The following is a 14,025-nucleotide window of genomic DNA, read 5'->3' on the forward strand; positions in this document are numbered from 1 at the left end:
GATTTCTAGTGTCAGGCATCGCTCTAAATTCTTTACAAGTATCATCTCATCGATCCTTACCTCAACCTATTAGAAGAGATCAAATTTACCTTGCTCACTAAAGTATTCCCAGTACCAGTACTGGGAAAAATAGTACTATTAGAGTACTATTTTTATCATCATTTGTAGAATAAAGAAACTGAAGCCCAGAAGTGCTTAGGAAACTTACCCTAGGTCATCCAGTTGTGATCTGCATATAATGTTTTTCATTTTTAATGTTTACATTTCTCTCTCATTCTTGTTTCACTGTCACAGTCTTTGAGCATCTGCTCAATCTTTTCCACTAATATATGACATTTTTTCTATTGCTCCCACGTCACTCCTGTTCCCTTAGCTTATGCTAGTCTCTGATCTCAGACTGTTGCCAGTACCTTAGCCCTGGGACATCAACCCACGACCCATGGAGGATCCCTGAAGGCTCAGGATCCTGCCATGGAGACTCCATTCAGCTGGTCTGTTTTGTCACCAATTATTTATTTTGTCTATTTTGGGCCAGACACTATGTTAGATGCTGGAAACACAGTGATGAACAAGACAAGTATGATCCTTTCCCGCTTGGGGCTTGCATTCGCTTTCTAGTTGAGGAGACAGCAGCTTAACTAATCACACAATCACATAGGAATGACTGCGATAAGTGCCACTGCAGAAATGCAGGATGATAAAGAGCGTGTAACAGGAGTCTATGGGGTCAGGGATGGTTTCTTTGAGGAAATGATTTTTAGGTAGAGATGCGAGGGTTAAGTAGGAGTCATAGAAGAGGGGACAGAGAGTCACATGTTCAAATGCCCTGAGGAGGGTAAGGAGTGCGATGGTCAATGTAGCTGGAACACAGTAAGTGAAGACAGAAGGTACTTGGGAGAGGCTGGGGAAATGGGCAGAGGGCAGAGGGCAGGGCAGCAGGGCCCTGCAGGCTGTGGGAAGGTAGTGGACATTGTCCCAAAAGCAATTGGTAGCCATTGAATCTAGGGTTTTTAGCAGGAAATTATTGTGACCGGATTTAAGATGAGGCTGGGTGTAGTGGCTCACACCTGTAATCCCAGTACTTATTAATCACTCACTATGTGCCAGGCACTGTTTTAACATGTACATGGTTAAGTACCTTAGGAAGGTAGGTATCCCTATTGTAGGGAGTACTTTGGGAGGCTGAGGTGGAACGATCATTTGAGCCCAGGAGTTTGAGTCCAACCTGGGCAACGTACTGAGACCCTGTCTCTAGAAAAAATAAGAAGTTAGCCAGGTGTGGTGGTGTGTGCCTGCAGTCCCAGCTACTTGGGAGGTTGAGGTGGGAGGAAGGTTTTAGCCTGGGGAGGTTGAGGCTGCAGTGAGCTGTGATTGTGCCATTGCACTCCAGCCTGGGCGACAGAGTAAGACTTTGTTTCTAAAAAAAAAAAAAGAAAGAAAGAAACAAAAGAAAAGAAAAAAAAGAAAGATGAATCTGGCTCTTGCTGAGTGGACAGGCCTGGAGGAGGCTGGGAATGGAAGCAGGAGACCAGCTTGGAGTCTCTTGAGGCAGAGCAGGCAGGATTTGAGTAGTTGCACAGCTGAATAGGAAAGCCAAATACTTGCGCTCTAGGTATCAGCTCAATTATTGCCTTTCTGAGGGATGACGGGAAAACCACAAAAACCTCTCCAGATGGCCATTTCCTCTCCATTGAGGGAGAAATATCCTCTTCCTCCCTCCCAGGGATGTCGTGGGATGCCTTAAGATGCAGGCCCTGAAATAGTCCGTGCGGTGGAAACACAAGTTGTTATTAACCCGCCCACATCCTGGCTCGCTGAGAGATAATGATTTCTGTACTCTGGGTGCAGACCCCAGAGCGAGAATACATCCTTCCTTTACATGGCTAGGAATTGACTGAGCCAGGTCTGCACCTTGTCCAGGGCCTAATGACAGTCTCCATTAGGACTCAAATGGGGGTTGGTTGTCTTAACCCACACATTCCCGCTCCATCCAGCTTTAAAGCTCTCTAGCTTTCTCTCTGCCTCCAGTGTTGTCATGCTAATGAATTTGACACTTCAAATTGAATTCTAAAACAACATAACATTAAAATTGGACTACAGATTAAATAGCCACTGCTTGGCTTAGACAAGATTTAAGTATAGGAATGGGAGACATTTTTCCCAGTTTTTAAAAATCCAAGTGTAATACAATTCTTGAGTCCTTTTTATCCATTTGATTGTTTGGGTATAAATGAAACTTTCATTTACTTTCCTCCTGTATTCACTGTCAATATTTAATAAGAAACAATATGACTGCCTTTCAAATCCCCATATTGCCCCCATTTTCGTTCCCTAAGACCCAATATTGCCTTGCCCATAATGAATGTTATTTGAATGTGGCATTATGGAGCAGTGGAAGCTTGGGTTTGAATTTCAGTCTCGCCAGCTGTAAGCCAGATAACAAAGGGCAGGTCATAACCTTGCTGAACTTCCAGTTCCTCATCTCTGTAATAGAAATAGTAATGCCTATTTCACAGGGTTCTTGTGAGAATTAGAGAAAATAATATATATAAAGCATCCAGAATAGTGCCTGGCCTACAAAAGACATATCTGAAATAGATATCCAGTTCTCCAAGTACCCTGGACTGAGCTTTCCAAGAAAATTTTCTAGTTACTGGGATCTCACAGCATTTGGAAGATTTCAGCCAGCACTGAGCAAAGGCTAGGCAGAATCAGTTTTAGAAGTTAGCACCCAAAATGGCTCATGCCTGGAATCCCAGCACTTTGAGAGGCTAAGGCAGGTGGATCACCTGAGGTCAGGAGTTTGAGACCAGCCTGGCCAACATGGTGAAACCCCATCTCTACTAAAAAAAATACAAAAAAATTAGCTGGGCATTATGGCACACACCTGTAATCCCAGCTACTCAGCAGCCTGAGGCAGGAGAATCGCTTGAACCTGGGAGCTGGGGGTTGCAGTGAGCTGAGATGGCACCACGGCACTCTAGCCTGGGTGACAGAGTGAGATTCTGTCTCAAAAAAAAAAAAAAGTTAGCACCCAAGCCGGGAAAATACCCAAGCTTTGCATATTGTGTTCCAGTTAAGCTGAGAAAGTATATTGGCTGATCCAAAATTCTGTGGTGGAAATCCAGTTGTGTTTTTTCGGTTTTCGTTTTTCTTTTCCTTTCTTTCTTTTTTTTTTTTTTAAGACGGCGTTTCGCTCTTGTTACCCAGGCTGGAATGCAATGGTGCGATCTCCGCTCACTGTAACCTCTGCCTCCCAGTTCAAGCGATTCTCCTGCCTCAGCCTCACGAGTCACTGGGATTACAGGTGCCTGCCACCATGCCCGGCTGATTTTTTGTATTTTTAGTAGAGACGGGGTTTCACTATGGCCAGGCTGGTCTTGAACTCCTGACCTCAGGTGATCCACCTGCCTTGGCCTCCCAGAGTGCTGGGATTACAGGCATGAGCCACTGCACCCAGCCGGTTTTTGTTTTTAATTGAGACAGGGTCTTGCTCTGTTATCCGGGGGTATGGTGATGTGATCATAGCTCACTCTAACCTTGAATTCCTGGGCTCAAGTCATCCTCTTGCCTCAGCCTCTTGAGTAGCTGGGACTACAGACATGCACTACAACACCTGGCAAATTTTTTAACTTTTTGTAGAGATGGGGTCTCGCTGTTTCCCAGGCTGGTCTCAAACTCTTGGTCTCAGGCAATCCTCCCACATCAGCCTGTCAAAGTACTGGGATTACAGGGGCAAGTCACTGTGCCCAGCTCCAATTGGGTTTTGTTTTAAATAGACTGGGCCATTTAACGCTTGTCCCCTTGTCCACTCTCTTATTTTCCCATGTTTTTTACCTCCCACAAATGCCTGTCCATCACTGGTAAGTTTAGGCCAGTAAGAGTGGGCCAGGCAGAGTCATATCCACCGGTCCTGTGGGCATGGCTACAGGCCTCACCCTGGCAGCTTGCCTTCCTCTTCCCTCCATCCTCCCTGCGTAGCCTGAGGGGCCGTGGAGGAGGCTGTCCAGTGTGCCCTGCAGCCCCTTCCCCAGTGGGCTGGGGATGGGGTGTGTGTGTGTGCAAACTCACGAAGTGCAGTTCCCGGTGGACTCAGCGGCACTGTCATCCAGCTCCATGTTGGCTGAGAGGCTGGCAAAGCCATGGGGCAGCTCATCCCACTCATCAAACCGAATGCCTGTGCCGAGGGAGTAGCGGCCCTCAGCGCATGGCTTACACGACTGGTCCTTCATATCCAGAAACTCCCCGGCGTTGCAAGAGAAGGCTGGAAAACGGCAGAGACAAGGCAGGGCAGTGAGGTCACAGCAGCCCCAGAAGTGCACGGGCTGCGAACAACTGAAGGGAGGAGTGCTGGGTTGGGATCTAGGAGTTTGGCCCACTAAGGTTTAGGGCCATGGCATTTACTGTGCGATTTTATTTTATTTTTCTTAAAAAATTTTTTTTCTTTCGGCGGTGATATTCCTTGCTATGTGTGATTCTATTTGTATGGAATGGCCAAAAGAGGCGAAGCCATGGAGACAGAAAGTAGATTTGTGGTTGCCAGGGGCTGCGGGGAGGGGCCTGGGGAGAGATTGCTAATAATATGAGGTTTCTTTGTAGGATGATTAAAATGTGAAATAAGAGTGATGATGGTTGCAGTGAATATTCCAAAAACACTGAATTTTATCCTTAAAGGAATGAATTTCATGGCATATAAATTATATACCAATAAAGCTGTTATTAAAAAAAAAAATAGATCTAGGGCCATGGATACTCTGCCTTGCTGTGGGACTTTGGGCTTGTCCCTGGCACTCATTTCCTTTGGAGAGGTGCCCTGACCATTCTGAGAGCTCTCTGGTGAAGAGGATGCCAAGGTCTCTTGTGCTGACCCCTCTGAACGACATATGGCCCTTCAGCCTTGAATTTCTCCTTTGAGCCTCTGGCCTCTGCCTTTCTGGTTGTACTGTCACCATGCTAGGTGGGATTCTCATGACCTGTTAACTCAGTCATTGCAATATCCTCCTAAATAGTTCCCTATTCTTATTTTTGCTCATTCCGTGGTCAGAGGTACCTTTCTAAAACACTGATATGATCAGGCACAATGGCTCATGCCTGTAAACCCAATATTTTGAGAGACCAAGGCAGGAGGATCACTTGAGCCCCAGGAGTTTGAGGCCAACCTGGGCAACACAGTGAGACCCTGTCACTACAAAAAAAAAAAAAATGTTTAAAGTAGCTGGGAGTGGTGGCGTGTGCCTGTAATCCTAGCTACTCAAACGGCTGAGGTGGGAAAATTGCTTGAGCTCAGGAGGTCAAGGCTACACAGAGCTACGATTGCATCACTGTACTTCAGCCTAGGAAACAGAGTGAGACCTTTTCTTTAAAAAAATAAAACGTAAAACACATATGTACTATTACTCTCCTTATTTAAAAAAATAAACAGGCACTCCCTTTTGGTTCTAGAAGTATGCTCTTGGCCTGGCACTCAGTTTTCCATGGTTTCCCTCCAGCCTAACTTCCCAGCTTGACCTCCCACTACAAATCCTTCTCCACCTCAACCCCATCCATCACCTTCTCTGTGTTGCCTCTACCCTGGACCACAAGCTCTTCCTCAAATGTGTCACTCTTCATCCACATCTAAGCTTTTGCTCATGTGGCCCTCCCAGCTATGTCTGATCCCTAAATATTCGTAACTCTCATTCTTTCTCATATCATATATGAGAAACTACACTAGGCTCTGAGCTCCTCCGGTGATGGCTGGCTCAGTGACTGGCACAGACTGGGAGCTTCATGAATGTTTCTGAAACAATGAGTGAATGAATGAATGTCTGCACTTTCCACCACCTAAGCTGCTGAAAGCAGAGACTGGGCCTTATTTGTATTTGCAGTTCACACTGCATGTGCACATCATGGTGCTTATACATAGTGGGATTCACTGAAGTCAGCAGAGTTCAGCAGAGTTCAGTGAAGATGGCTCATTTGTTTCCACTAGTCACACCTCAATTCTGCTCAGGTCTCAGCAATATCCAGTCATCAATTTAACAAGTATTTATTTGCTCACTTACTCAACCAGGCACTGTACTAAGCTGATTTGAGAATTTAAATATCTTCAAACTCCTTTCCAACTCTTCAAATAATTCCTTAAATCTAGTGCCTGGTTTTTCTTGTTACTCTCTTTGCATTCCTAAAATAATAATGCAGAGGAAAAAGCTGCCAATTGTGGAAAAGTTGTGACTGCAGAATCACAGAGGCAGGTGCTGGGGCTGCGGTAAGCCACTGCCTTTCCTATTGCACAATCAGATCCACAGTCAGGAAGATTCTTGTCCCCTGAAGTGATGCCTGGAGCATTTTAAAGGATGTCTCTGCAGAAATTTAGCCTCTCTGACTTCCTTTTTAAGAATGAAAGCAAATCTCAATCTTTCCTAATGACTGATTGTGGCTGATGAGTGAGTGTAGATTGGAGAGACATACACAGGCAAAATGAAAATGTATGCAAACAGAAAAGAATATCTGAGTGCACACAGCTGGCGTTGCTTATGCTGTATCCACTGATGGGATTTAAATTCCTTTAAAAAATGAAAGCAAATTCAGATATCCAGCTTGCTTTCATGAAATACTTCTGCACCAAATCTCATGAGGGTCTGGGATGTGGGGACTCATTGGGGAAAAATATCTGATTCCTTAATGCAGCTGCTGTGCCAGGAAGGGCCCAGACTGGATGGCAGGAGACTTGGGGGAGAGACCAAAGCTGAGTGACAGGGAGGCCCTGAGCAGGACAGCTGCTTACAGCACTCGGTGCCCTTCACGGGGTCGGGCAGGCTGGTGCACAGGCCCGGGGTATGCGGCACGGCGACCCTCCACCTGGAACCCGTGCTGTCACACGCGGTGTACTCATAGTGGTACTCAGACTGCAGGGGAGAGAACAGTGGGCAAAACGTGCATTAGCAGTGATCAAACATTAAGAGTTTCCCACCCACTTCCTGCCCAGCACCATGGCTACTGATGCTCATCCTCTCAGAAATGGGCCCTGGGACCCCCGGCAGGGAGCTGATGATTATGAGCCGAGTAGAAGAACTACAATGATTTGGATCATTCCTTTCCACCCCGCCACGCTCTAGTCCCTAGAAATCATTTTTGTGTGTGACTCTCTTTGTTGTTATGTTTAAGTAATATCCTTATGGAGCAGAGGAATGTGGGAAGGTAACTAAGGAACAAGCTAGAAATAGGTGAAGTTTTTCTTATTCCAAAGTGTAGCATTTATGAACGAGGACATTCTAAATGGGAGGATGTTCTAAATGGAAGCCTTAGTCCACAAAAAATTTACAAAGCCTCATCACAGAAGTGGTATGTATTTCTATTTCCCTGTGTTTCTTTTTTTTTTTTTTCCTTTTTTTTTTTTTTTTCTTTTTTTCAGACGGAGTCTCGCTCTGTTGCCCAGGCTGGAGGGCAGTGGCACCATCTTGGCTCACCGCAACCTCTGCCTCCTGGGTTCAAGCAATTCTTCTGCCTCAGCCTCCCAAGTAGCTGAGACTACAGGCGTCCACCACCACGCCAGGCTCATTTTTGTATTTTTAGTAGAGACAGGGTTTCACCATGTTAGCCATGCTGGTCTCAAACTCCTGACCTCGTGATCCTCCTACCTTGGCCTACCAAAATGCTGGAATTACAGGCATGAGCCACTGCACCTGGCCCTATTTCCCTGTGTTTCTTATGCTCCTTTCCACTCAGAAAGACTACAAATTCCCAATTGCATTTTATGAAAATATTATATTTGGCCGAGGCAGGTGATGTGCTCTCACTTGAGCCTGTTCATCCCTGATTCGTCTGTGCAATGGGAAACTCATAGTTTAATTGTTTTACCTGAGCTAAAAATAAATGGGATAAAAACAAAACAATCAAATCAAGCATTAAGTAAAACAACAACAACAACAACAACAAACAGTTCTACTCAGAACAAAGAAAACATAATTGATGTGCCAAATGCCCTTAAGCATTTCTTCCTCCTTTAAATCTGGTAATAAACAACAGACCATGGAATTAGTGATGATTTTGGCTCTGACAAATAGTTTACAATCTGCACTTACCTAAAACTATATTCAAGCCCAGAGGTACTTTGTATTACTGTATCCATAAGAAAAATAGAATTAATTTCCCCCTTAACCCACGTGAAAGCATGATTGCATGACATGTACAATGTCAAGGAGCTAAGACAAAAAATACAACAGTTTTGAAGTTTGCTAATCTAAAATGCGTCAGGACCAAAAGGAAAAAGCTTTATTTTTGGGGAGAGGTAAACACACTTCATTTCATCTATTCCAAGATGCGTATTTTTTCCACATCTAACGTCTATGAAATCGAGACGTTTCTTAAAATTGACACAGTAAGGAAAAATTGTGTTATGTTTCAAGGGATAGAGCTTTTTCTTTCTTTGTGACACATTAAAAAAATGGTGTCTTAGAAGCAGTGGTGTTTCAGACTTGTTGCAATATAGTAAAGATGTAGTTTCTTTTCTTTCTCTCTTTTTTTTTTTTTTGAGACAGTCTCTTGCTCTGTCACTCAGGCTGTAGTGCAGTGGCGTGATCATGGCTCACTGTAACCTTGACTTCCTGGGCTCAAGTGATCCTCCCACCTCAGCTTCCCAAGTAGCTGAGACTACAGGAACCACTATGTGCACCACCATGCCCAGCCAAGAGATTAACTTTTGACCAGAATCTTTGGCTTTGGATGTAGATGTCAATGTCATCTAGGAAAGAAAGAATATCAGGATGGGAATTCTTTGTGCCCTTGGGCTACCGTCTCTCTGGGTCTATTTTTCCTAATAATTCTTGTCTTTTCCTCATCTCAGAGGACTCTGAGGATAAACAGGGCAACTATGCATATGTGATGTCAATCCACTTCTTAAAATGATACTCTCAAAAGTGCTGCAAGAATGAGGGGTAAAGTCCACTGTGTATAAATTAAATGGAGAATTGAGTGAGCAAGGCAGAAAGGACTGTGTGGTGCTCGTGAACATATCCATGCTGGTCTTTTGTGTAGTGTGTTCACAGTTCCCAAATACCATCTCGTTTGATCTGCACGACTCCCTATAAGGCAAGTAGACCAGGGGTTGTTTCCTTCATTGTACAGACGAGAAAACAGACTCTCAGTGGCGAGATAGCTTGTCCAAGGTCGCACAGCCTATAAGTCACTGAGCTAGAAACCAGGCCTTCCCACCAGGAATCCTCCACCCTTATAGACTCTGATCAAACACAGACTCACGCAGGGCCAAATTTAACAGCCAAATCTAAAAATTAAACATGACAGTGTTGGTTGTCTGCCAGCAGCCAGGCTCACTTCTGAGGCATGAGAATTGGTGTTAAAATATCTAATCTGTTCGAAGATCATCTCAGTTCATTCTGACTGCATTTGGCCTCTTGGAGGCACATGGGCCAAATCCGTTACTTTTCATCGTCTTTCATTTGATGTCCCCTGGGTCCTACTCAGGTGGGAGGTTTGCTGAGGAAATGGTGGTTTCAAGCCTAAGAAAATTTCCCTTTCCATGTGTGCTCGTTTACTTCATGCCACTTGGGGATATTTACATCATTCAAGGTGTTTGGCTTTAATACACCTGTTTCAAATCTGAACTACACTTTGAGGTCACACCATTCAAGACATAAGCTTAGGGCGGGGCACAGTGGCTCACACCTGTAATCCCAGCACTTTGGGAGTGCGAGGTGGGTGGATCACCTGAGGTCAGGAGTTTGTTACCAGCCTGGCCAACATGGTGAAACTCTGTCTCTACTAAAAATACAAAAATTCATCGGGCGTGGTGGCACATGCCTGTAACTCCAGCTACTCAGGAGGCTGAGGAAAGAGAATCGCTTGAACCCAGGAGTGGGGGCAGAGATTGCAGTGAGCCAAGATCACGCCAGATCTGTCTGAAAGTATATAGTTTGCATAAAGTGACTGTCTAAAAAAAAAAAAAAAAAGACATAAGCTTAGAGAGAGTTAAATCCGGGATAGAACTGGCAGGACTCCTCAATTATATTCAGCGTTCTGTGAACACATCAATTCCCTGACAGTACCTCAGTTTACTCAGTGATCTGTCTGAAAGTATATAGTTTGCATAAAGTGCAGGTCTACAAAGGAGCACATAAACACATTCAGTATATACATCCAGCACGTAACTCCTTCCTCCTCCTTGTGCACAATTCTATGACGCACACCCAAATTACACTGCTAAATGGGACACAGCAGGCAGTGGGTGCTGTCTGTTCATCAGGAAAATAAAGGAACGGTTTAGAAATGAGGGGGTGGGGAAATTTAGTTAGTGCATCCTTCCCTAGCATCACCCAGCCATGTAATACTCCTGGGCACAAGTGAAGGAAGAGGAAAAATAACACCTGAAACTGGAATATGCTTTGCCTGTATTGACTGATCTGTCAGTAACACTGATCTCTCAGCTCTAGAAGAATTCACTCAGACTCACAATACTTTTAGTCCTTACTGTCTAGGTATTGAATGGACTGCTGAAATGACTAAAAAATAAGAAAACTGTCAAGTCAGGATGGTGCCTGGATGGGAATTTGTCCTTCCTTCTACCTTCCCACCACTCGCTTTCAAATAGTATCTGTTACTTTTAAAAATGCTTATCAAAGTAACAGTTTAGACGCCAGGTGCAGTGGCTTACACCTGTAATCCTGGCACTTTGGGAGGTTGAGGCAGGAGTTCTGACCTATTACTTGAGGTCAGGAGTTTGAGACCAGCCTGGCCAACATGGTGAAACCCCATCTCTACTAAAAATACAAAAATTCATCGGGCGTGGTGGCATGTGCCTGTAGTCCCAGCTACTCAGGAGGCCAAGGTGGGAGGATGACCTGAGCCTGGGAGGTTGAGGCTGTAGTGAGCCATGATCATGCCACTACAGCCCAAATGACAGAGTGAGACCCTGTCTCAAATAAAAAAAGGAACCGTTTAAAGACTAGAGATTGGAGGTAATCTATGGATTAGATGCTAGAGCTGTACTTTGTTACCATCCACTGTGGAAGACGAATAAGGTTTAAGCTGGTTAGCTGATGACAGAGATGTGGTCCACAATTCAGGTGGAAGGAGAGTCCTAGGCACTGGGTTAGCCTCTTTCATGTGCCCTAAGTAAATAGGCAAATGAGAAGTGATCCCACTACCCCTTCCCACATGGTGCTCGACCTCCCTAAGCCATAGCTGCCTCACTGAAAAATGGGGATATACAAACCTCTGCATCATACAGGGGCTGGGCTGCTGTATCATTATGCAGGCTCTTCATAGGTTACCTAGCTCAGGGCATGAGTGGAGGGTGAATTTTAGCTCAGACCTTGCATGCTAGGTGGTGTGCCCTATTGAAGGGTTGCATCTGCCCAGAGAGGGAGTGCCTCTTCCCCCTGTGCGATAGGGCCCCCTGTGAGCCTGATTAAGATGATGTAGGTCAAGCACATCACACAGCAGGTTTTCCAATCTTCAAAACAATCCAATGGTAAATTATTTTACCATTTTACAGATGGGAAAATTGAGTCATTGAGCGGCGAAGTCACTTGCTCAAAGCCACACAGCCAGGAACTGCCAAACCAGGATTGCACCCAGGCAATCTGAGTCCAGAATCTGTTTTCAAGGCTGCCGGTGTTTGAGAGCAGCCTGTGTAGGCTCCTATCACGCTTACAAACTGTGTCTGGGGCTCAGCAGTGGCTCTCAAGCTGTTAAAAACTTTGCAAGGAAAGCCAAGCGCATAAAAAACTTTGCAAACAACACCCAAGGGTAAGGGACCCAAGTCCAAAGCCGTGTGCAATGGAAAGGTGGAAAGGCATTTTGAACCTTGTTGGAGGTTCAACAAAGACATCTATTGTTTGTGCCTACCCAGTGTCCAACCCCCTTCTTCTGAGAGCAGCGCCTCTCTGGGAGGAACTATTGCCTCCTTATTATATACAGTCTTGATGGGATTGCAAGTGAGGTGGCCCACCTTCCTCTGCTGTGGGTGGACACATGACCCACACTAGGCCAATCAGATTCTCTTTGCGGATAAGTGGAAGATGGGATGAGGGGGCAGAAGACATTTAGCCACTAAGCAGGGACCTCAGGTGGGTGGGAACTGACGGAGGGATGGGGCAGGAAAGTGGGGGGGGAGCTGGGGATAAGGCCCCTCCTTACTTCCCAGTTCTACCTAGGGCTGACCTTGGAGCCCGCCAACCAAACTCCACAGAATAAAAACACAAAAACTACGCCAAGTGAAATAAGCCAGTCACAAAGACAAATAACTGTATGATTCTACTTATACAAGGTACATAGCAGTCAAATTCATAGAGACAGAAAGAATGGTGTCTGTCAGGGGCTGGGGGAGCAGGATGGGGAGTTACTGTTTGATGAGTACAGCATTTCAATTCTGTAAGACAGTTCTGCGGATAATGACGATGGTGGTGCCGATGGTAGCACAACAATGTGAATGTACTTCATGCCACTGAACTGTAGATTTAAAAATGGTTAAGCTGGTAGATTTTATTATGTGTATTTTACCACAACTTTAATTTTTTTTTTTTAAAAAAGGTGATACCACAGGTCCTACAGAACATGCCCAATCTCTAAGTATTCTATTGAAAACTCCAGAAGGCAGAAGCCTGGTGATCTGATAGTCTAAATTTGAGAAATATCTCCAAAATAAAAAAATATTTTTATAAAATATAAATTTATATATATTTAGAGATGGCGTCTTACTCTGTTGCCTAGGCTTGAGTGCAGTGGTGTGATCACAGCTCACTGCAGCCTCAACATCCTGGGCTCAAGTGATTCTCCCTCCTCAGCCTCCTGAGTAGCTGGGACTACAGGTGTGAATCACTATATCTGGCTAATTAAAAAAAATTTTTTTATAGAGATGGAGTCTTGCTATGTGGCTAAGGCTGGTCTTGAACTCCTGGACTCAAGCAATCCTTCCACTTTGGCCTCACAAAGTGCTAGAATTACAAGTGTGAGTCACCAAACCCTCCAAAAATATTTTAATTATCATCCATATGATTGGCCAAACTCAGAAACACCAAGAGGGAGGAGTGGAAGGCAGCAGGCAGAGTGCACATTGTGGCAGTGTCACTGGACATACCCGGGCTGTGGTGGGTCCCTCATACTTATTTGTTCGCTATTGACAACTTTCAAAAACATTGCATTGCAGTTGTGCAAATAAATATTAAGTGCTAATTTTTTTTCAAACATTCTGTTCTTTTAGAATTAAAGTGTTTAAATGTCTCGGCATATATTTTATTTTTTATTTTATTATAAAATATAAAATGTTTTTATAGCTCAGGAACAATATCTCGGAAGATATTGTTAACTTGGAATATGTCTGTTCTTCTACATTCTAAGAAAATAATGTTCACTCATCCCACATTCAACAAGCACATACTGAGGCCCTGTTATGTGCTAGGTTCCGGTGAGGCAGTGGTGTTTAAAACCTGTGGACTTCTAGAGCTTTTATGTGTATGTGGTGGGGAGTGTGCTAGCAAGGATGGGATGGGGAGGAGATAGACCATAAACACACATCCCAAAGAGGTTTAGTTGCCATTGCAAGCTGTTGCTTGCCCCTATTTCTCAAGAGCAGGGTCTTGGTGTCTAAGGACTGTGGCAAAAACAGTAACACATCTCTAACTCTGATCTGACTAACCATTAAACCACATTGTTTCTCTTCCAAGTGATGGTGGTTTGAAAGCCAGGACAAGGCAGCTCCCACAGACGTTTAGCCTAGTTGCTTCAAAATAACCCCTACAACAGCAGAGCTAAGAAGACAGGGATGACTGGTCAGAACTCTACAAGAGAGAAGCACAAGGTGACCAGGTGGCAGTGAGGTCTACTGTTCTACCAGCCTTCTTCTTCCTGCCAGGGCACTTCTCCAGCCCAGCTGGCCAACGATGACTGCAACGGATGGCCCAGACTGGCTGGAAAGCCCCTCAAATGGGGCCTCTGGGGATTAACATGGGCATTCCCCAGCCTGCGGAGGTCCTCGGGGGACGCGAGGACGTGAGGGCTAGTGGTGAACTAAAACAAGCAGTCTCGGCC

General features: G+C 44.9%; 1 protein-coding gene across 3 annotated transcripts in view; it reads right to left on the minus strand.

The window, feature by feature from the left end:
• KIAA1324 (KIAA1324 ortholog) overlaps window positions 1-14,025 on the minus strand; it is a 100,777-nt gene that overhangs the window by 29,103 nt on the left and 57,649 nt on the right. For 2 of the 3 annotated variants that reach the window (XM_011948136.1, XM_011948137.1), the window contains 2 exons: window positions 6,767-6,887; window positions 4,072-4,264 (listed from right to left, as the gene is read on the minus strand). In XM_011948136.1, the coding sequence (XP_011803526.1) occupies window positions 4,072-4,264; window positions 6,767-6,887 (314 nt within the window). The remainder of the gene's footprint in view (window positions 1-4,071; window positions 4,265-6,766; window positions 6,888-14,025) is intronic. The other variant, XM_011948138.1, reaches the window with a different exon arrangement.

Source organism: Colobus angolensis, unplaced genomic scaffold, assembly GCF_000951035.1.
Source record: "Colobus angolensis palliatus isolate OR3802 unplaced genomic scaffold, Cang.pa_1.0 Scaffold273, whole genome shotgun sequence".
Classification (NCBI taxonomy): Eukaryota; Metazoa; Chordata; class Mammalia; order Primates; family Cercopithecidae; genus Colobus; species Colobus angolensis.